Source organism: Paralichthys olivaceus, chromosome 18, assembly GCF_024713975.1.
Source record: "Paralichthys olivaceus isolate ysfri-2021 chromosome 18, ASM2471397v2, whole genome shotgun sequence".
Lineage (NCBI taxonomy): Eukaryota > Metazoa > Chordata > Actinopteri > Pleuronectiformes > Paralichthyidae > Paralichthys > Paralichthys olivaceus.
This window is the reverse complement of record NC_091110.1, coordinates 447,534-470,834: the sequence shown is the minus strand read 5'-3', so window position 1 is coordinate 470,834 and position 23,301 is coordinate 447,534. Positions and strand designations below refer to the sequence as shown.

The 23,301-nt window shown below is 40.7% G+C and overlaps 1 protein-coding gene and 1 long non-coding RNA gene across 2 annotated transcripts; one reads left to right on the top strand and one right to left on the bottom strand.

Annotated features, from left to right (window-relative positions):
* Positions 1–281: 281 nt before the first annotated feature.
* Positions 282–3,541, bottom strand: LOC138405452 (general transcription factor II-I repeat domain-containing protein 2A-like). The gene has a single exon (XM_069514130.1). It carries the CDS (start codon positions 2,671–2,673, stop codon positions 1,663–1,665), a length of 1,011 nt encoding a protein of 336 aa, XP_069370231.1. The 5' UTR covers positions 2,674–3,541; the 3' UTR covers positions 282–1,662.
* A 2,474-nt stretch (positions 3,542–6,015) lies between these two features.
* On the top strand, positions 6,016–9,728 carry LOC138405453 (uncharacterized). The gene is made up of 2 exons (XR_011239191.1): positions 6,016–6,333; positions 7,918–9,728. It is a non-coding gene; the product is annotated as an uncharacterized lncRNA (long non-coding RNA).
* The last annotated feature ends 13,573 nt before the right edge of the window (positions 9,729–23,301 follow it).

Below are 23,301 nucleotides of genomic sequence, written 5' to 3'. Positions count from 1 at the left end.
AGGAAATGCTCCGTCATAACCTGTTTATCAGTTATTTTTTTGGGTTTATGAAGACTGTAAATGTTACAAAAGTGTGTGTAAGCTGTATAAATGAAAGGTATGCGCTGTAGTTTGTGTGGGAGACGGAGCCGTGAGTTGAAAGAGACCGCTCCGCTGCCATTTTGAGACGAAAAAACACCGCAGCAGTAACGTTACAACTCAGAAACTGTGAAACATTTAATTGTGTGATTTGAGGATTTAAAAAGAGATTATTTGTGTTTATGACATGTTACACAGGTCAGGGTTTTTGCTCGGTTTGAAGCTGGGTCGGAGCAAGGACTGTGCACACACAGACGGGATTCAAGATGGCGAGCCAGACCCAGACCTTCACCTTCAACTCATCTACTCCTTCGCGCCAGTGAGGAAATCTTCGGCGTATGGTGACTCAGTGGTAGGAGTATCAGGAACTAGTTTGAACTGAACTGATTGATTTGTTATTTTTTTCGGACTAAATTGAACTGAGGAGAAAAAAGACTGGTCTAACTTAACTTAGATTAGCTACGAAAGGAAAAAGTGAAATACTCTTTTCAATTATACTTGCCTTAGTATTAGGAACCTGCAGGGTATTTGTTTTGTTTTGTGTACTGTATTTTATATGTGTGTTTTGCATTCAGTAAATTGCCGGCCTTTTGTACTTAGAGCAACGGTCTCTGGTGTGATTAGTCTTGCTTCCCACTCCTTAGAACAGGGGTGGGGAATCTTTTTCACATCAAGGGCCATTTCAATTTTTCCAAAGTCCTCAGAGGGCCATACCATTATGAACACATAACTAAAGATGAAAAAAAAGACAAAAAAAGTCTATAACTGCTGCGTTACTAAGCCTCATGTTTGCTGCATGTCTAGACTCACCTAATGTGATGGCTGGAACTGTTTTTCTCTAGCAAGGCGTCTGATATTAGCTGGCAGTGATGATGATGCTACTCGAAGCTGGTTTTCCAAGTTTGAGTCAGTCAGTCTTGAGCGGAAGCAAGTCTTTGCAAGAGTCAGTTTTGAAAAGAACTGTTCACAGCGATACGTTGTCCCAAACAGAGATGCAAACTTCAGGGCATGTCTCCTCAGGATGGGAAAATCCTCAGCACGAACATACAGTTTGTAAAAGTCCAGCAGAGAAAGGTTGTGGTACTTGGCTTTGAGCTCGTTGTTGTTTTGCAGATCAATTATTTCCATTTGGAGGTTGTCTGGCACATCAGACGGTTGCACATTAAATGGTGTCGCAAACACGTCGAGTTCCTTTTGTATATTTTTCACATCATGAAACCTCTCATCAAGTGCCTGGATGAGTTTTGCACACTCACCAGCATATTCAGTCGTAACATCAGGCTTTTGTTCTTGTAGGGTGGGAAAGTTCACAGTGTTTCCCCTTTCCAGCTGTCCTTGCCACAGCCTTAACTTCACTTCAAATGATTTCACATTTGAAAGCAGAGAGCTGATGAGCTGGTTGGGACCTTGCAGCTTGATTTTTAGCTCTGACAGGTGCTTGCTGATGTCCACCATGAAGGCCAGATCACGGAGGAACTTGCCATCACTGAGCTCCATGACAGGTCCACCCTTCATCTCCATGAAGCGTCTGACTTCTTCCCGCAGTGTATAAAACCGTGCGAGCATATTTGCACGACTCAGCCATCACACTTCACAATGATAAACCAGATCACCATACTCTGACTCAAGCTCGCTGAGTAACTCCTTGAACTGGCGGTTGTTCAGCCCTCTGCTTTTAATGAAGTTTATGGTGGACACAACTGTTGTCATCACATTGTTAAGCTTCAGGGAATGTGCACACAAACTCTCTTGATGTATGATACAGTGGCATACAACTAAATCACTTGGATCCAGACTCAGTCGGCTCATTTCTTTTTTGACTAAAGCAGTCAATCCTTTTTGCGCGCCAACCATTGCGGGAGCTCCGTCAGTGGCGATGCCGCTCAACTTCTCAAATGGCAGTTCAAAATTGTTCATGGCCACAATAACTTGATTGAACAAATCCTCACCTTTAGTAGTGCCATGCATGGCTTGCAAAGACAGCAACTCCTCCTTTGTTTCAAACTCAGACGTAATCCCACGCAGAAAAATGGCAAGCTGCGCTGTGTGTGTGATGTCTGTTGTCTCGTCACAGGCCAGAGAAAAATACTCGAAGTCTCTTGCAGTGTTCTTGAGTGTTTTTTCAATATCTTGCGCCATATCAGTAATCCTTTCTGAAACGGTTCTCCGGGACAAACTGACGCTTTGAAATGATTTCACTTTGTCGGGGGCTAGCAGCTCCGCGGCGGCTACGAGGCACTCCTTCACGAACTCTCCTTCAGCGTGAGGTTTCAGCTTCGTGGCTATCAGTTCACTCACCACAAAACTTGCACGCGTAATATTCTCTCTGTCAGTCTGTGGCCGTGTGATAGCTGCCTGTTGAGCACCCAAACTCCGACGAAGAGCGTTAATTTTATCCAAACGCATTTGTCCTTTCAACTCGTCGAGTTTAGCATGTTTCGAGCTGTAATGGCGCTCGACATTGGCCTTTTTCATCACCGCAAGCGCCTCGCCACAAACTAGGCACACTGGCTTGCCTTTCACTTCAACAAAGAAAAAGTCATTTGTCCATTTTTCCTGAAATACGCGGCATTCTCCGTCCACCTTCCTCGCCATGATGCATCACTTGTTTGTGTCGGTACTTGTCATGTGTCAGTCACTCCGACCCAATGCAGTGGTACGTACATCACATGCTGTGTTCACTGACCCTGACGTTGACTCGGACATAGGACTCTCTCTCGGAAAACTAATGACGGGCGATATATTTTTTTTCCTGATTTTTTTTTTTATTCATGTATGCATATATGAAGATATAAAATATAAAAATTGTATTGCATTGCGGGCCAGTTGAAATGGCCTCGCGGGCCGTATACGGCCCGGAGGCCGGACGTTCCCCACCCCTGCCTTAGAACCTAGAACTGGTCCAGTGGCGCAGTAAGTGGTGTGATACCGGTGCTACAAATTCAATTAAATTTTATTTGTATAGCACCAAATGATAATATACATTATCTCAAGGAGCTTTACATAGAAGGTCAAGACATTAAAATATTGTTTAATATAGAGAAACCTAACAGTTCCCACAATGAGCAAGCACTTTGGTGACTGTGAAGAGTAAAAACTCCCTCACATACAGGGAGAAACCTCTAGCAGAACCAGGTTCAATGTGGACGGTCATCTGCCTCTACTGGTTGGGGTGAGCAGAGAAAAATGGGGTGAGCAGAGAAACAGTGGGGAGGGGGAGGCGAGAGACCAGAACACTTGAGCAACATCAGGTAGCAGCTCTGACTAGTTAAAATGTAAACGATAACAGTGTAAAGAAGTTATTGATTATTAATGATAGCAGCAACAATTAATATAATAATTAATTAAGTATTGTTGTTAATAATAATAATGATAATAATAATAATAATAGTTGTTCTCCTTCAGTTCTGGAGTCAGAGATACCTGCAATGAGAGAGAAACAGAGAGAGGGACATGGGAGAAAAAAGACACGTCAATAACATAGTTATTGACATTTATTAAAATAAATAAATGAGTGTGTGTGGGGGGGGGGGGGGGGGGGGTTTCAGGACTCACCTGATCCAGCCAGGCTTTATCAAAAAGGAATGTTTTAAGTTTAACCTTAAATGCACAGAAGGTGTCTGCCTGGTAGCTGAATGCTCTACCTCATGTTCTACTCTTACAGACTCTTGAAACCACAAGAGAGACTGTGTTTTGGGAACGAAAACACCTACTGTAGATGCTTGAGAGAGAGTCTGAGCCAGGGACAGTAAATATGGTTGAGGTTCCATCAATAAGGTGAGTAATAAAAAATGTGATACCTTACTCTGATGTAAACTGTGTTCTGAGAATGTTTTGTAAATCTGTGGGGATTTATGTAGGTAACATTAATTTGACAACTTGTACCATTTCTATTGGGGAGCCAATTTCACGGCTATGCTCAGTATCAAATTCTAAATCCACATTAAAAAATTGGGGAGTAAAAACATATGAAAAGATGAGGAGGGCAGTTGATTTTCATGTGATTTTTACTATGTTGTAGACTGGTTTGTTTTAAATGTCCCCATGCAAAATGGAACGTGCATAACTTGTAGGTACTACAGTACCAGTATAGTGCCTGGAAAAGATAATATTGGATACATGCATGATGCCTCGAGCTGCAACTGACAAGTAACACAGAAAGTGAGGGTAAACAAATGCACGTAAGAGGCATTGTCATCATCCACAGGGTCTTCTCCTGTGTCTTTTCACTCTGTAATGTGTATACTGATGACTGCCGCAGCTGGCATGACAACAGATTACTTTTCAAACTTGCTGATGACTCTGTGACAGTCAGTCTCCTCCATGCGGATGAGAACAGCCATGGTCCCATTGTGGATTGTGAATCTGTATTGCTGTGACTGCATTTTTACTACTAAATGTGACAAAAACCAAGGACATGAGTTTTAGGCATCAGCCCTCAAACTCTGAGTACTATCATCAAGGGGCAGGTGATAGACTTTGTAAAGAACTACAAGTACCTTGGGATGAACATTAACTATGATCTCTCTGATGACTATGTCCCTGATGATGGCTGTTTGTATTACGGATAGCATGTGGCTGATCCCTTATTCAGTAGAACATGTAGTAACATGTCCATGTTCCATGCTGTTTATTTAAAAATAATTTACTTGTCTTCTTGTACAATGCTCAATGATATAGATATCCATTCCAGATTTCTGCAACATACCTTGGAATTGTATCCATAATTAATTATGAAAATAAATCCAGTTTATGATTTGTGATATATGACAATTTGATTCTGACTGATCATAATTCAAGGTCAGCTTTAATTTGCCTCAATTCAAGATACCTTAAATGAAGTTTAAAGTTAGAATGTCATTGTGGAAATCCTAAACTAGAATTGTGATTAATGAAGCATTGTGTTAGTTCATGCAGGACACGGAGTCATGTGCTCAGCTATACCGATAGGTTTATGGGTGCTCGTCAGTCACCCACCAATCACAGCCCATTCTCTCACCAAAGCGGTCCCTTTAAATACAACCTCATCCTCACTGATCCCTGCTAAGCTATAACACTTTTAGCACTGTAATGGAAATTTTACATTTGTGTGTGTATAAATGCATAAACAGACATGTATGTGGAGGACTGACCAAATGGTTGACCAAATTGTTCATCTAAAAGGGCAACTTTAAGGTTTACGGTGATGGCTTAAGAAACTTGAGTTTTATGGCCTTGAGAAACCACAACTTTATGGTATCTCGTATCTCTGATTGGGATCAAACAACTGGGATCTCACAGGGGGGGGGAGTCATCCACAGAACATGTAAACAAAAGGACAGGATGTCTCCTCCACTGAGTGAAAATACAGAAGGGTAATATATACCTTTGCATGCTTAGTGGGAGGGGGCTGTGATTTATAAGAACACAGATTCTCCTATGTTCTTTGCTTATTTGTGCATGTCATTAAGGTGATGTGTACCAATGAGTCCATCTGCAGATGCTGAATTAAACTTAAAGAAAGAAGTGTTTGACTTTGTGCTTGTTTCACAGAAACTGCCACCACAGCACCGAGTCCAAACACGGTTGTGGTAAATCATCTTAAACAAAGGTACCTTGCCTGCTACGCCCACTGGGGGCTCTGCATATGTTCCCTGTTTTATCTCAGCACGCTGCTCGGCTAACCAGGGAACATCCATAGAATGGAGCCTTCAGCGCCAATCATAACTGTGTCCCCATTTGCAACAAATGGGTAAATCATGACAAAGAGTTCCTGACTGAACTCGGAATAAAATGAATTTCTGAAACTATAATAGTTCAAATGAATTGTAGATATCTAATGTTATTTTAATTCTACCATTACCTGTCTTGACATGTACTGTAGATGCTTGAGAGAGTGTCTGAGCCAGGGACAGTAGACATCACTGAGGTTCCATCAATAATGTGAGTATTGAAACGCATGATATTTTACAATATACTGTGAAGTAGATTCTCAGAAAGTTACAGAAATTTGTGGGGGAAAATTGTTTGCAGATGCTATGAATGTCGTGTTAATTTCTGACACTCAGTTCACATTTATAGAGTTGGCTTGTTTTGTCAAGAAATCATCCATGTAAATTAAAAGAACAGGGAACAAATTATTCATCATGTATTGCTATATTTATTTCTTTACCATTTTCACTTTCAGTGTGGCCAGAGGCATTATGTTTTCAGCTTGTCCATCCATCTGTCTGTCCCATTCATGTGAAAGCGATATCTCATGAACAACTACATTATGTAAGTCAAAGGTCGAAAGGTCAAGCTCACTTGACTTTGCATTGTTTTGAATACAAAGGAAATATCATTACATGTGGCACAAACATTCACTTGGACTCAATGATAACTTGAATAGAATTCAGTTGTCAAAGATCAAATGGCAAGGTCACTAGGACCTCACAAAACACACTTCTTGCCTTGTAAATGCGATATATCCGAAATGCCTTGAGGGAATTCTTTCACATTTGGCACCAACATTCGCATGACATTGGATTCAATTTTGGTGGCCAAATGTCACAGTGTTCTCACAAAGTATGTTAATATTTTTCCTGAAAATGATATCTAAAGATCAGCTCATGGGAATCTCGTCAAACTTGGTAAAAACAGTAACTTCAACTCAAAGATGAACGATTTTATTCCCTTCGAAGTTAAAGGTCAGAGTAACCTCAAGTCACTGTAAATGTGATATGTTAGGACTGTCAGTAGGGAATTTCATTATATCTGGTAACTTGGAGTCACTGCTTGAGTGAATTTCTTATCAATGTTACATGAGTTGTCTCTTGGATTTTAGCCCTCTACCTGGTCAGGGGCCTAAACAGGGGCCAAAAAGACACGACTCAGAAACTTGTAGGCATTTTACATCTAGGAAAAGTGCCACCAATTGTCCAGCAGGCATGCCTCACAAGGTGCTTCCAACTTGGGTAGTGTGACTGGGTTGGCAGCCTCTTGGTTCTGGAGCTTTTGGGAAAATTAGGATCCCTTTCGGGGCCTTCCCAAGGGCCTAGGAGCCCCATATTTGACCCACTGGTCACGAGAGGCTCTTTGAGCCTGCATTACCCATTTTCACCAAAACCGCAGAGGGGCCCAGGTGACCTTTGTGACCTTTGGTATCAATTAAGCCAATTTTTGAAGTTCCATTTTGACAGCAGTACCTCAAAGTAATGGTTAATATTTACCAGTGTGTTAGGTGAATGTGTATATGTGCTCAGGAAACTATTTGTAATACGGTCTGTTCGTGTAGCGTGAAGTAATATTGATAATTACATGACGACGATTAAGTCAACATAAGGCACATTAATCTCCTGCAATTCTAACTGTGCGCCGTCTGTGGAATAGTAGTACACCGTGGCTGTGGAAAAACTATATGACTAGTGTTGTTGCAAGCAGGCTATTTTAAATTTATTTTTTCAGAAATATTTGCGTTACTGAGTGAGTGTACTGTTCTAAATTGTGAGTTGCAATATATTATCAGTATATTAGAAGTAAGCCGAGTTAAAGAATATTTTGTGAAATGCTGTATTTGTTTATCTTACATGCTTATGTTTACTTTATTACTGGTATCCAAAGTTGTTTGATGAATGCAAGTGCTAGGTGACAGATAAGACATGTTAAATGTCTGTCTGGATGTACATTGTCTATAGTAATATTTCAGTATAGTCTATTGACGTATGTAATATTTCAGTTCGGTAGATATTCAGCAGTAATTGTACACATTGTGGCATTTGTATTTACGGTAGGTGGTTACCCTGATAATGAGTCACAATACACATGATCTGAGAAAGGTATGTGTCCATTTATCGTTCACTCAAATACTCCCTTTTTCAGGTATTTTACACTATAAAAACAACTTCCGGCTACGGCGACCCGAATGTAGTTGTGCTTCCTGGGTCCCCGGGGGAACCTCTACTGAAAACTTGGGGCCCCTGGGTGGTTTTGGGCTCGAACTGAGGTAGGAGGTAGGTGGAAAAAATTAGATCTCTTGACCTGCAACACCCAGAGCTTTAATAACACATATGGAGCCTTCTGGGGTGAGAGGAGATCCAGTGTGAAAAATGTCAGAGCTCTAGCTGGTCAGGGGTCCAAACTGCGAATCTTTGATATCATCTAGATTTGCCACTGCCTGTTTATATCTTTGAATGACTTCTATTTTTGATATTTTATATTTCAAGTTGAATGCTGTTTGCACCGGGGATAAGAGGGAAACACTATTTCAATTCTCTATATGTCCTGCACATATGTCATTATTGATCATAAAGTTGACTTGACTTGAACACTGATAAAGTTGATTCAAGATGTTGAATCTTGGAAGAACTGTTGTGATCCGTGTTCAATGACCTCCATCTAGTGGACGGAAAAAACCATTGCACCCACCTAATCAAGTCACAATCCCCATTATTCCTACACTCACAAACCATTAAAAATCAATGATTTTGAGTGCAAATCCAATGGAAATGCAGTCAGTGGAAACCAAAGACTATTGTTAGCAGAAGTAAAGTGTTTTAGTGTTTCATCTTGGACACTGCCTTTGTTATTTGTCTGTAGCCATGTCCAAACTATTCCATAAAGGGCAGAGTGGCTGAATGTTTTCTTGCCAATTCAAGATGCAACAATTTTTACTGTCAAATACACAGCAGAACACACGTTCCCCTGTGAATTGAAATTCTTGTGCTGTCCTTTCTGGAAAACCAGCTGACCAAAATTGACATTCAAATACAATATTGACATCAAATACAATAAGAATATGAAACATGTTTAAGAGTAAGGTGAAAACAAGGGTAATGAGGTGAATAGGGTGAGGATTTTGCAAAACTGAGCAGTGCAAATGTATGCAATGTAAATGTAAACAGTACAAATGGACATAGTTTAATAATGGAGGCAGCTCTCCTGTGAACCCTGCCTGCGGTGGTAAATGCTCTGCAGAGAGGGCAGTGAGTTCTTGATGATTTTTTCTGCTGTCTTCACCACTCTCTGCAGGCGTTTGCGGTCCATAGTAAATGTGCTGTCGTACCACACGGTGATGCAGCTGGTCAATATGCTCTCAATGATGCAGCTGTAGAAGTTGCTGAGGATCTTAGGAGTCATCCCAAACTTCCTCAGCCTCCTCAGGAAGTACAGCCACTGTTGAGCCTTCATGACTAGCTGTGTGGCGTTTAATGTCCAGGTGAGGTTGTCACTGAAGTGGACCCCGAGGTATTTAAAGCTGAAATGATTGAAGCAGCAGCAGCAGCACAACTGACACATATTACTACTATATTATTATTAGTTTGGCAAACCCCCCCCCCCATTTTCAGGGGTGCTCTTTCTGTCGGTGGCAGTGCCCGGCAGCTATGACCTTCGGTCCCTGAGATATTCAGGGAAAAACACTCCCCATTAAAAGCGAATGGGATGGTCAGTAGTGAAAGTTTCACCAAGTGTGGAGGCCCAAATCGTTCCTCCAGAATAGTGTTAGGAGCACGTTTCAGGTTATTTGTAGTCGTGGTGGTGGTGGTTTGTAGTGCTGGACTTTTTTGGGAGAGCATCACATTTATATTAGTACTGTAATTCTGTACATACTGCCATATTTATATTCCACTGATAATTCTGTTTATATTTATACCATTCATTCTGTTCATCCCGCCATATCTGCCATATTTATACTCTTGATATGGTCTAGATTTGCCACTGCCTGTTTATATCTTTGAATGACTTCAATTTTTGATATTTTATATTTCATGTTGAATGCTGTTTGCCCTGGGGATAAGAGGGAAAAGCTATTTCAATTCTCTGTACTTCCTGCACATATGGCATTATTGATCATAAAGTTGACTTGACTTGAACACTGATAAAGTTGATTCAAGATGTTGAATCTTGGAAAAACTGTTGTGATCCGTGGTCAATGACCTCCATCTAGTGGACGGAAAAAACCATTGCACCCACCTAATCAAGTCACAATCCCCATTATTCCTACACTCACAAACCATTAAAAATCAATGATTTTGAGTGCAAATCCAATGGAAATGCAGTCAGTGGAAACCAAAGACTATCGTTAGCAGAAGTCAAGTGTTTTAGTGTTTCATCTTGGACACGGCCTTTGTTATTTGTCTGTAGCCATGTCCAAACTATTCCATAAAGGGCTGAGTGGCTGAATGTTTTCTTGCCAATTCAAGATTCAACAATTTTTACTGTCCAATACACACGAGAACACACGTTCCCCTGTGAATTGAAATTCTTGTGCTGTCCTTTCTGGAAAACCAGCCGACCAAAATTGACATTCAAATACAATATTGACATCAAATACAATAAGAATATGAAACATGTTTAAGAGTAAGGTGAAAACAAGGGTAATGAGGTGAATAGGGTGAGGATTTTGCAAAACTGAGCAGTGCAAATGTATGCAATGCAAATGTAAACTGTGCAAGTGGAGATAGTTTAATAATGGAGGCAGCTCTCCTGTGAACCCTGCCTGCGGTGGTAAATGTGAGTGAGTTCTTGATGATTTTTTCTGCTGTCTTCACCACTCTCTGCAGGCGTTTGCGGTCCATAGTAAATGTGCTGTCGTACCACACGGTGATGCAGCTGGTCAATATGCTCTCTATGATGCAGCTGTAGAAGTTGCTGAGGATCTTAGGAGTCATCCCAAACTTCCTCAGCCTCCTCAAGAAGTACAGCCGCTGTTGAGCCTTCATGACTAGCTGTGTGGCGTTTAATGTCCAGGTGAGGTCGTCACTGAAGTGGACCCCGAGGTATTTAAAGCTGAAATGATTGAAGCAGCAGCAGCAGCACAACTGACACATATTACTACTATCTCACCAGTTACAGTTAAAGCTGTAAAGTTACCCAGATTAACTTCATTATTTTCATTTAGTCAATCCAAACAGTAAAGTGGACAGAATAACCCTAACCCTAACCCTTTTAGCAGGGAGATAACACAATTTCTATGCCAAGATAGAAACAACAATAAGTTTTCACAACTAATATTCAGCAATGAGATGGTCATGATCACCCATGGGCATCATGTAAGAAAACCAAAATACAAATACAAAGTAGAAAAGATAAACCATAGTCTTTTACAAATTTGGGTAAATAACCAAGAATTAAGAATAGCCTTGTCCATGCCTACAATATGAAGAGCCACAGTGAAGGTAGAGGTAATGAGGTAGGATAGTAATCAAAGGAAATATCGTGTTTCAGGGCCATTCTGCACCCATCAATTAAACCTCAAATGAAACCATTTGTTACATTCACAGACTGACATTTCTACAGATAATTACATCTTGATGCCATACAATATAATATGGTTTACGGCAAACAAAAGAGAAGTACTTAAATGTCTCAGAGAAACATTGTCTGAACCATAGACTGTATATAAAGAGGTCTGAACCCAGTTATCTTGCATGGCTTAAGCCTGGCCCCCAGCTTTACTGTGGGGAACCTTGGAGTTACATGAAAACAAGCCTCTGGGACAGCCTTCTTCCACCTACAAAATATGAAAATGAGAAACATCTCGTCTCAAAGAATGCTGAAAAAGTAGTCCATGCATTTGTTACCTGTCGACCGCTTGGGGAATTCTGTGAAAGAATAAAAATGTTGTGGCTTGTTCAGATGTGTTTTACTCACTGCAGAGTAGGGAGAGACATCACACAAGGCGGTACAATTCTTTCTAATGGACAACATTCAGAGTTTAGGTTTTTGTATCATCACTTAAATGGATAGTTCAACGCAAAAAGAAAATTCACTCATTATCTACTCATCTCTTTGCCGATGGAGGGGTCTCTGTGAAAATAAATGTGAATACAACTCCAGGAACTCCTGGACAGGCTAATTTATTATACAATTATGCTCCAATCATTCACTAAGTCATGTGATAAACACCTTCACCACCCCTGCTGATGTGGCATATCTGTATGCATTGGGGGTTCAAGTAAATTGAATTCACACTGTGATGTGAGAGCTTGTGAATGGTTTGTATTTATATAGCACCTTTCTAGTCTTGATGATCACTCAAAGCACTTTACAATACAGTTTGCAATTCACCCATTCACACACATATTCATACAGTTTTTTTTTCAATGAAGGGCAATTTGGGGTTCAGCATCTTGCCTAGGTATACTTGCTTGTGTGTCTTGTGTTGCAAGATCCTGCTTTGGCTGGAGCTGGGGGCCATCAGTGAAGTAGAGGTAGCTGGCCACTGCCTCATATAATAATAGCCATGCTCATCCTGCCATTCAGATGAGTTTTGATTTCTGTAGCATTAATTTGATATTGTTTTGGTCTGGAATTCAGTTCCTGTCAGCCTTATCAGTTGAATTTCTTTTTTGTTTTAGTTCTTTGAAAATTACTTTTTGTTAGAAAAATCTGATCCATCATGTGTCTTCCCTTATTTAGTGCCAGATGACTCTGATGCGCCAAACCAAGTTATAAATTGCCTGTGAAAATAAAACTGAAAATCTTGTAATGTTCAAGGACAAAAGATTATCGGCAAAGTTGGAGCAGCAAAACAAATCAAAAATAAAGAACCTGGGTGTTACTCAGGACTAGATTTTAATCCACACATAAACAATGTCACAAAGATTGCCTTTTATCATTTAAGAAACATTGCAAGAGTAAGACTGTACCTCACTTTGGAAACTGCCAAAAAGTTGATTCATGCTTTTATACTTTCTCGCCTGGACTACTGTAATGCACTATATTCAGGATTACCGAAAAAATCCATCGATCGCCTACAGTTTTTGCAAAATTCAGCAGCCATGGTTTTAATGAGAAATAGGAAAAGATTCCATATTACTCTTATTTTAGTGTCTTTACACTGGATTCTAGCATCACTGAGGATTGATTTTAAAATTATTTTGCTTGTTTTTAATTCTCTTAATGGTACAGCACCGTCATACATCTCTGACTGTTTATGGGAATATGTTACGAATCATTCCCTCAGGTCGTCTACAGCGGGCTTGCTCAATGTCCCCAAAACAAACTATAAAAGGTTTGGGGAAGCAGCTTTCTCTTGCTTCTCTTTCCTATGCTATGCTATCCAAAGGTTTGGAACAAACTCCCACCACACATCAGACATGCTTCTTCTGTTGATAGTTTTAAGAAACAACTCAAGACTTGTTGCTATGATAATACATTTTAGCTGCATTTTATGTATAAATACATGTATTATTATTATTGTTATGGTCTCAGCCAGCCAGGCCATAACAACATGTAATCAGGAAAGCTGTCTCAAAAGCCATCCTCCTGGGAAAGTAGATACAGTAAACACAAAGATCGATGTCATGAAGAAAAGCAGGAACTTGAAAGGTGCATAAAAATATCAAAAGAAATAGAGAAAACAACAACAATTTTCTTCTACAACTCCCAACATGCACTGAACTGTGCCTGTGGCCCCATATTTTTATCATATTACTTCATGTAACTAAAGTCCATTGTTTGTGCTTCCATCTATCTATCTCTCTCCCTCTCTCTCCAAATTTCACTACTAATACTACCACCATATTATGATTATGATGATGATGATAAACTGTTATTATTAATAATATAATTGCATCTCAATGTATCACTATTCATTATATTTATATTTTTATGACAACAACAGTCTCTCTCTGTCTCTCTCTTCTCTCCCCTCTTATCCACTCATCTCTCCTCTCCTCCATTATTCTCCTCTAGTCAAGGCAGATGGGCGCCCACACTGATTCCAGAAACTTGTTGTAGTCACTCACTCATAGTAAACTCACTTGAATACTATAATAATAATAATAATATTGATACTACTAATACACTTTATTCATATAGCACTTTAAAAAACGGAAGTGCTTTGACTGAAAAGCAAGCAAAGTAAATACAAACTTGAACAAATAAAAGCAGTAATATGACAATCAAATATTAATTTGGTCCAATTTTTAGTGAAAATGGCAGAGCAGATGTTTTGGTTGCAAACCTAACAATGCTCTACTTGGCTCTACTATTGCTCTACTACTTACTTGTATGCAAGTAGAGCTATATTTTATCCTGCACATTGAGGCCTCCATCATGAAATACAATGCACAACAAAAGACATAAAACAGTTTGTATTTTGTTACATGTGTCAAACATTACATACAGTACAAAATACTATGAATATATCTTAATATATACACATTTCACTTAATAGTAACATGCCATCGCCCAAAGATATCAGTAATCATATCTTCAGTTTTAGAGCATGCCATTACTTCTGACTATACGTGTTGGCAGCTCTGTGCAGTAAACACATTTCCCGTTAGTCTGCATGAAGGTGACTGTCATCTTATGCTCAGTGACCTGGAAGTAAGCCACGCCTCCTATTGTGTGATTGACAGGACTGGAGTAGAGCTGCCAGGACTGAGGAACACTGTCCTTGTGAGTGGTGTCAGGATCGCTGACCACCCCACTCCCACTGACTACATATGAGCTCCCATCATCCTCTCTGATGAACTGTTAAAAGTACAGAGACAGACAGCATTAAAGGCATCAATGTTGTGCTCAATTAGACCAAGATACAGCGACAAAATTCATTAAAGGTTCAGTGTGTAAGATTTAGGTGAAAGGGAGCAGAAAGTGAATACAAAGCAATCCTAGTGATATTTTCACTAGTGTGTTTTATCTAAATTGTATGATTGTTGTTTTCTTAGAATGAGCCATCTATATTTAAATACTTTATATTTACATGGGGAGCAGGTCCTCTCTACAGAGGCCGCCATGTTTTTACAGTAGTAAAAACTGGACAAACTAAACGCCTCTTGAGTTTTTATGACAAGTGAAGGCTGCCACAGGTTCTCTTTCATGTTTGGAAGAGGAGGGTAAGATGAGGGGTATTCAGCTGCAACATGAAGCTGCACAGTATAAGTAGGAAGTATAATTCAGGAAAACTTTCTCATAAACCGTTCCTGGCAGAGGCCGTCCACAAAGAGCCCAGTTCTGCCGGAGGTTTCTTACACCTGGGAGTTTTTCCTCCCCGCTGTTGCTCATGCTTGCTTGGTGTGGAACAAGTTGGATTTTGTGTTTCTTCTTGGACTTGGACTTTTGTGCAGCACCCTTAGACAACTGCTTGTTGTGATACCGTGCTATATAAATTTGAAATATTCAATTACTCACAAATCTATCTCTCTATATATATTTATTCTTATTAATCAGCTGATTGTGGGCATTTTGAATGCCCATTCAGATATTGCCGCAATCTCATCCAGCCAGTCGTGCGGTTGTGATCAAATTTGAAATCCTTTCTCCTCTCTCCGGCAGTCAGCTGTCATTAGTGATCCGCTGTAACTCCCCTTCAACCCAATCTCCTCCGGTTTAATCCGAAGCCATGGTCCAGTCCAGCAGAGTCATTCATAATTATTTCTCCATCAACCCCTCTGATGCCAATGACATCACATAGGGGTCAAAATGCCAAAAGTCTTAATTGCATAGAAATAAAAAAAAATATTCAACTGTCAAGTTAAAGTCTCTCCTGATTTAACTGTTCTCATATCAACCACTTGTTTCCAATCTTACTTCATTGTAGGGCTTTATGCAGCACATTGATTCCCTCTTACACTGACACACACATATTGACAATCAACACATCTGTATGCTTAGACTGCAACACTCACATTGCACAGTAGATTCCGCTTGCTCCAACGTGTTTTACAGAGACACAGATGACTTCATAATGTTGAGGTAATTATAAAATTAAATATAAAACCATATCATACAAGTGGTAGATGAAGTTACCAGATATTCCATCACAGTGTATCATTCTATGGTATTGTTTCCATCTTTTCAATCCCCCCTCCCTTTCTGCTTCTGTTGTGCAGTGACTTTAGTTTTTTTACGGTCATTTTGTGCCATACAGACTTGCATAGTGAAGATAAGGCTTACAGTGTACCATTCTTAAGGCTGTCTTTACTCAGTAGCCATCACATTGTGCAATCATTTACTTCATTGAGATAAGTTGAAGCCAATTGTTGGACTGTAAGTTATACTACTGCAGGAAAAACAAATGCTCATCTTCCTGGAACAATATGTCAACACTGTGCTCATATAAAATAAATAAGATTTCATCTTTATGACTAATTATATTGACCAGTAATATCCGTTGAAACAAAGTATCATTTAACCCAATAACTATCTGGATGGTTTCTAATTTTTGGAAATGTATAAAACCTGTGACATGCCAGTCTTGGTGCCAGAAAATGATGCCAACTAGCTTTGAACTATCAACAAGTACAGTCTTTGTAGCACCCACTAGTGAATGCCACCTCCTGTACAGAGAGGGGCAATCTTGCACATGCTCTTCTCAAACACATTGTGATAAGTGGGATATGAAAAAGAATAAATAACTGTCAAAGAGACAGACAGACAAATAACAACACACTGAGATACACTTCCTTGATGTGTATCATTTACACATGATATTTTTTATGATTGAGCGTGCACTCACTTACATACCTGCAGATTGTGGTCATGGCCAGACAAGTACACAGTGACGCTGTATTTCTTCAGCAGGGGCCTCAGTCTGTTGACCAGACAGGATGTTGGTCCGTGATGGCCGATGGACCAGACAGGATAATGACCAGCCACCACAACATAGGCTGATCTGACACATGTCATACATACTGGCACTTCAGTTAAAAGGCAACAACAGAACAAAATGTAACTGTATCACATCTTAGAGAACAACCACAGCTCTGTCTCATTTGCTTCTGTTTCTGTATGTTAATTGAAAGTGGCATGATGATGCAGAAATCGTTTGTATTTAGTGCCGTGCAAAAATATTATAATTAATAACATGCATAATACAATCATGCACATAGCAATGACTCCAAACATATAGCCTTATAAAGATTTATCAAGAACTATCTTCACAGATAAGAGAAACAAATAGGTCTTCACATCATCAAGTTATTTTTTGACAGCATGACGTAACAGAGGAATGTTTTTCGAGCAATGTTGCAGATCATCAAACACATTTTAATATAAGGTAAAGACAATGTGAGTATATCATTGGATTTATTGAAAGGAAAGAGTTAATCTAAATCCCCCATTAAAAGGTAATCCACCCCAAAACCTAAATACTGTTCTATTTGCAATAACTTAAAGTCTTTTACATCCCTGTGGAGGAATGTTTGAACCATTGCCATTGCAGGACTTTTTAAAATCCAGCACATAGGTTTTTGAGCATGAACTGTACATTCATGCTGTACTCTAAAGTCTTGCCACAGCATCATAACCGGGTTCAAGTTGAGAGCTAACATTTGGTGTTTGTCCTGATGCCTATGTAAGTACGTGCTCAGGACATTATGTGTTGCTCTACAAATTGTTTGGAGTGTCCAGGCAGTTGTTATTGACAGTTTGCTACTGCATGGCGTGAGTTTGGTTGCTTTGCAGCTTGTTTTTTCGAATTTAACTGTTGCTTGTGGGTATCGTTGTGTTATTGTGAAGTTGTGGTCTCCCTGTTGTTAAAAAAAATCCACTGTGTGTGTGTATGTGTGTGCAGAGGTGATAAAAGCACACACATTCTTTACTCAAGTAGAGGTACAGATACTTGTATTAAAAATAAAGAAGTTTAACCACTTTTTCGGCTTCTTTAACCAAGTAAAAGTATAAAAGTACAGGTTCTGAAATGTACTTTGACTTCTTTAACTGAACTACTCTTACTTCAAATAAAGTAAAGAACAATTCACTTAAACGGAGGGTTAAAGCAAAGATTTTTGAGCATGAAAAACTGTCCACAAGAAAATGAGTACAATGTATTGAATGAAGTATTTTCTTAAAAGGTCCAGTGTATAAGACTTAGGAGAAAGTGATCTATTGGCAAGAATTGAATATAAAATAATCCACCAGTGGGCAATCGTCAAAATTGTACAGATTGAACAGAATGGGCCCTGCTAGATTTAAATACTTTATATTTACATCAGGAGTGCGTCCAAACTGGACAAACTAAAGCTTTTGAGTTTTTATGTCAGCTGAAGTTCACCACAGGTTCTACTACCCACCTCTGAGAGTGTTTATGTACATATGATATTCATTAGCGATATTCACTGCCACTAGATGTCGCACTAGCAGCAGTATCTCAAACCATAGCAAATGTGGAGGTAATCCTGTAATTCTCCATTTACTTTATTTAAATCTCAATAGGTATATGTTTATATCAGTGATGTAAGTGTGGATATTTCAGTGGATAAGATGCATGGTGCTAAAAAGGGAACATTTTTATTAAGAGCACCTGCTGAAATGCAGAAATTAGACTTTTTTTCTTTTAAGTTTTTCTTTGCCCAAACAACACCTAGCATAATATTAGGAGATTCACTTGGGGGTTGGGGGTTTACAGATAGCAAGTGGCTGATCCCTTATTCAGTAGAACATGTACTTGTACAATGTAACTTGTACAATGCTCAATGATATAGATATCCATTCCAGATTTCTGCAACATACCTTGTAATTTTATCCATAATTAATTATGAAAATAAATCCAGTTTATGATTTGTGATATATGACAATTTGATTGTGACTGATCACAATTCAAGGTCAGCTTTAATTTGCCTCAATTCGAGATACCTTCAATTAAGTTTAAAGTGAGAATGTCATTGTGGAAATCCTGAACTTAAATAGTGACTAATGAAGCATTGTGTTAGTTCATGCAGGACACGGAGTCATGTGCTCAGCTACCGATAGGTTCATGGGTGCTCGTCAGTCACTCACCAATCACAGCCCATTCTCTCACCAAAGCGGTCCCTTTAAATACGACCTCATCCTCACTGATCCCTGCTCAGCTATAACACTTTTAGCACTGTAATGGAAATGTTACATTTGTGTATGTATAATTGCATGAGCAGACATGTACTGTATGTCGAGGACCAACAAATTGTTAATCTAAAAGTGCAACTTTAAGGTTTACGATGGTGGCTTAAGAGACTTGAGTTTTATGGCCTCGAGAAACCACAACTTTATGGTATCTCGTTGTATCTCTGATTGGGATCAAACAACTGGGATCTCACGGGGGGGGGGGGTCATCCACAGAACATGTAAACAAAAGGACAGGATGTCTCCTCCACTGAGTGAAAATACAGAAGGGTAATATATACCTTTGCATGCTTAGTGGGAGGGGGCTGTGAGTTATAAGAACACAGATTCTCCTATGTTCTTTGCTCATTTGTGCATGTCAATCAGGTGACGTGTACTAATGAGTCCATCTGCAGATTCTGAATTAAAATTAGATAAAGAAGTGTTTGACATTTGCTTGTTTCACAGAAATTGCCACCACAGCTCAGAGTACAAACACGGTTGTGGTAAATCATCTTAACCAAAGTACCTTGCCTGCTACGCCCACTGGGGGGTTCTGCATATGTTCCCTGTTTTATCTTAGGACGCTGCTCGGCTAACCAGGGAACATCCAAAGAATGGAGCCTTCAGCGCCAATCATAACTGTGTCCCCATTTGCAACAAATGGGTAAATCATAACAAAGGGTTCCTGACTGAACTCGGAATTAAATGGTTAATATCTGAAACTATAATAGTTCAACTGAATTGTAGATATCTAATGTTATTTTAATGCTACCATTACCTGTCTTGACATGTACTGTAGATGCGTGAGAGAGTGTCTGAGCCAGGGACAGTAGACATCACTGAGGTTCCATCAATAAGGTGAGTATTGAAACACATATTTTACAATATACTGTGATGTAGATTCTCAGAAAGTTACAGAAATTTGTGGGGGAAAATTGTTTGCATATGCTATGAATGTCATGTTAATTTCTGACACTCAGTTCACATTTATAGAGTTGGCTTGTTTTGTCAAGAAATCATCCATGTAAAATAAAAGAACATGGAACAAATTATTTATCATGTATTGCTATATTTATTTCTTTACCATTTTCACATTCAGTATGGCCAGAGGCATTATGTTTTCAAGTTGTCCATCCATCTGTCTGTCCCATTCATGTGAATGCGATATCTCATGAACAACTACGTTATATTAGTCAAAGGTCAAAAGGTCAAGCTCACATAACTTTGCATTGTTTTGAATACAATTTATCAAGATTGTCCAAAGGAAATATCATTACATGTGGCACAAACATTCATTTGGACTCAATCAAGTTGTCAAAGATCAAATGGCAAGGTCACTAGCACCTCACAAAGCACACTTCTTGCCTTGTATATGCGATATATATCCAAAATGCCTTCAGGGAATTCTTTCATATTTGGCACAAACATTCACATGAATTTGGATTTCATTTTGGTAGCCAAATGTCACAGTGTTCTCACAAAGTATGTTAATATGTTTCCTTAAAATGATATATCAAGATCAGCCTATGGGAATGTCGTCAAACTTGGTAAAAATATTAACTTCAATTCAAAGATGAAGGATTTTATTCCCTTCGAAGTTAAAGGTCAGCGTAACGCCACTGTCAATGTGATATGTTAGGACTGTCAGAAGGGAAATGTCATTATATCTGGTAACTTGGACTGCTTGAGGGAATTTCTTATCAACGCTACATGAGTTGTCACTTGGATTTCAGCCCTCTAGCTGGTCAGGGGCCTAAACAGGGTTCGCAGCCTCTTGGTTCTGGAGATTTTTGGGAAAATTACGATCCCTTTCGGGGCCTTCCCAAGGGCCTAGGAGCCCCAAATTTGACCCACTGGTCATGAGGGGCTCTTTGAGCCTGCATTAGATTAGATTAGATTAGATTAGATTAGATTCAACTTTATTGTCATTACACATGTACATGTACAGGGCAACGAAATGCAGTTTAGCATCCAACCAGAAGTGCAATAGGCAGTAAAGTGCATGTGGCATAAATATTGTGGTATATAAAAGTATGTTACATGTTGTTTTTACAGTGTATGGACAATATTTACAGATCAGAAGCTATGTACAGGTGAGACCATATATACAGGTTAAAGTGAGCAAGATATACATAATGATTGAGGGAGGTACTATGAACATATTATACAGATGGATTGTTCGTTAAGTGGGAGAAGACTATAAACAGGAACTAGCATAACATAATTTACAATAGAGGAGATGGCAGATGATAAATTAGGCGATACAAAGACAGATGACATGAGCAACTTATAGTGCAAAAATAAATAATAGCAGTGGCTAAGTTACTAGACTAGTGCAATGTTCGGTACATAGTACTGTGCAAACAGATTGTATAAGTGAAAGTGAGCATGTGCAGAGTAGTCCAATAGTGCAGTGTGATGGTGTAAAAGTCTTTGGTCAGTGACTGAGTGACTGTGAATTGGTGTGTCAGCGGGGGTCAGAGTTCAGTAAGGTCACAGCTCTGGGGAAAAAGCTGTTCCTCAGTCTGCTGGTCCTTGTCCGGAGGCTTCTGAAACGCCTGCCAGAGGGCAGGAGGGAAAATAGTCCATGTGCCGGGTGGGAGGGGTCCTTCAGAATGCTGCGGGCACGACGCAGACAGCGCTTCTTCTGGACGTCCTCAATGGCAGGGAGTGGAGTTCCTGTGATGCGCTGGGCAGTTTTCACTACGCGCTGCAGGTGTTTGCGCTCCGCAGCAGAGCAGCTTCCGTACCAGACTGTGACACAGTTTGTTAGGATGCTCTCGATCACGCAGTGGTAGAAGTTCACCAGGATGGCTGAAGACAGATGGTTCTTCTTCAGAGTCCTCAAGAAGAAGAGGCGCTGGTGAGCTTTCTTGACCAGGCTGGAGGTGTTGGTGGTCCAGGACAGGTCCTCTGAGATGTGGGTCCCCAGGAACTTGAAGCTGGAGACGCGTTCGACGGCCATTCCGTTCATGTGAATGGAGTCATGCGTGCTTCTTCTCTCCTTCCTGAAGTCCACAATGAGCTCCTTGGTCTTGCTGGTGTTAAGGAGCAGGTTATTGTCGGCGCACCATGTGGTCAGGTGCTGTACCTCCTCTCTGTAGGCTGTCTCGTCGTTGTTAGTGATGAGACCAATCACGGTGGTGTCGTCTGCAAACTTGATGATGGAGTTGGATCCATGCACAGGTCTGCAGTCGTGGGTGAAGAGGGAGTACAGGAAGGGGCTCAGCACACAGCCTTGTGGCACACCGGTGTTGAGTGTGACAGTGGTGGAGCAGATGTGGCCTGACCTCACGTGTTGTGGTCTGTTGGTCAGAAAGTCCATGATCCAGTTGCAGAGGGCGGTGTTGGTGCCCAGGGCTCCAAGTTTGGTGATTAACTTGGAGGGGATGACCGTGTTGAATGCTGAGCTGAAGTCAATGAACAGCAAACGTGCATAGGTGTGGTTATTGTCCAGATGTGAGAGCACAGAGTGCAGTGCTGTGGAGACTGCATCGTCTATGCTCCTGTTGCTACGGTAAGCAAACTGATGTGGATCCAGTGTGGGAGGGAGGGAGTCCTTCAGGTGCGCCAGGACCAGTCGCTCGAAGCACTTCATGATGATAGGTGTGAGTGCTACAGGGCGGTAGTCGTTGAGGCATGTCGGCTTGGAGTGTTTTGGCACTGGCACGATGGATGTCGCTTTAAAGCATGTTGGCACAGCTGCTTGGGCGAGGGACAGGTTGAAAATGTCCGTAAAGATCCCAGTGAGCTGCTCCGCACATGCTCTGAGCACACGTCCTGGGATGCCGTCTGGTCCAGCAGCCTTGTGTGCCTTGATTCTGCTCAGTGCCGTGTGGACATCAGTGGGGGAGAGTGAGAGGGGCTGGTGGTCTGCAGGGAGCGTTGTCTTGGTGGCGGTGTCTCTGTTGTCTCTCTCAAAGCGAGCATAGAAGTGGTTTAGCTCGTTCAGGAAGGAGACATCCGTGGCTGTGGGGGTGGGGTTGCTGGGCCTGTAGTCTGTGATGGCCTGGATGCCTTGCCACATGCGTCGGGGGTCATAGTTGGAAAAGTGACCCTCTATCCTCAGCTTGTAGCAGTGCTTGGCCTTCTTGATGCCCCTCCTCAGGTTTGCCCTGGATGTGCTGTAGGCCTGTGCATCCCCTGATCTGAAGGCAGCATTACGGGCCTTCAGCAGGAGCCGCACCTCCTTGTTCATCCATGGCTTCTGGTTGGGGTAGGTGGTGATCTGTTTCTCTGTCGTGACGTCATCAATGATGGTGGTGATGTAGTCCATAACAGAGGAGGCATAATTGTCAATGTCCAAGTGTGAGCCACAGGTGGCTTGAGAAGCAAACGTACTCCAGTCTGTGTGTTGAAACCTGTCCTGGAGTACAGAGTCTGTCTCTGCTGGCCACACCTTGATGGTCCTCACTGATGGCCTGACACGGTTGATGAGGGGTGAATATT

What these genes read in the sequence shown, in the direction of transcription:
- LOC138405452 (XM_069514130.1), bottom strand. Translation starts at nt 2,673, where the DNA reads ATGGCGAGGAAGGTGGACGGAGAATGCCGCGTATTTCAGGAAAAATGG.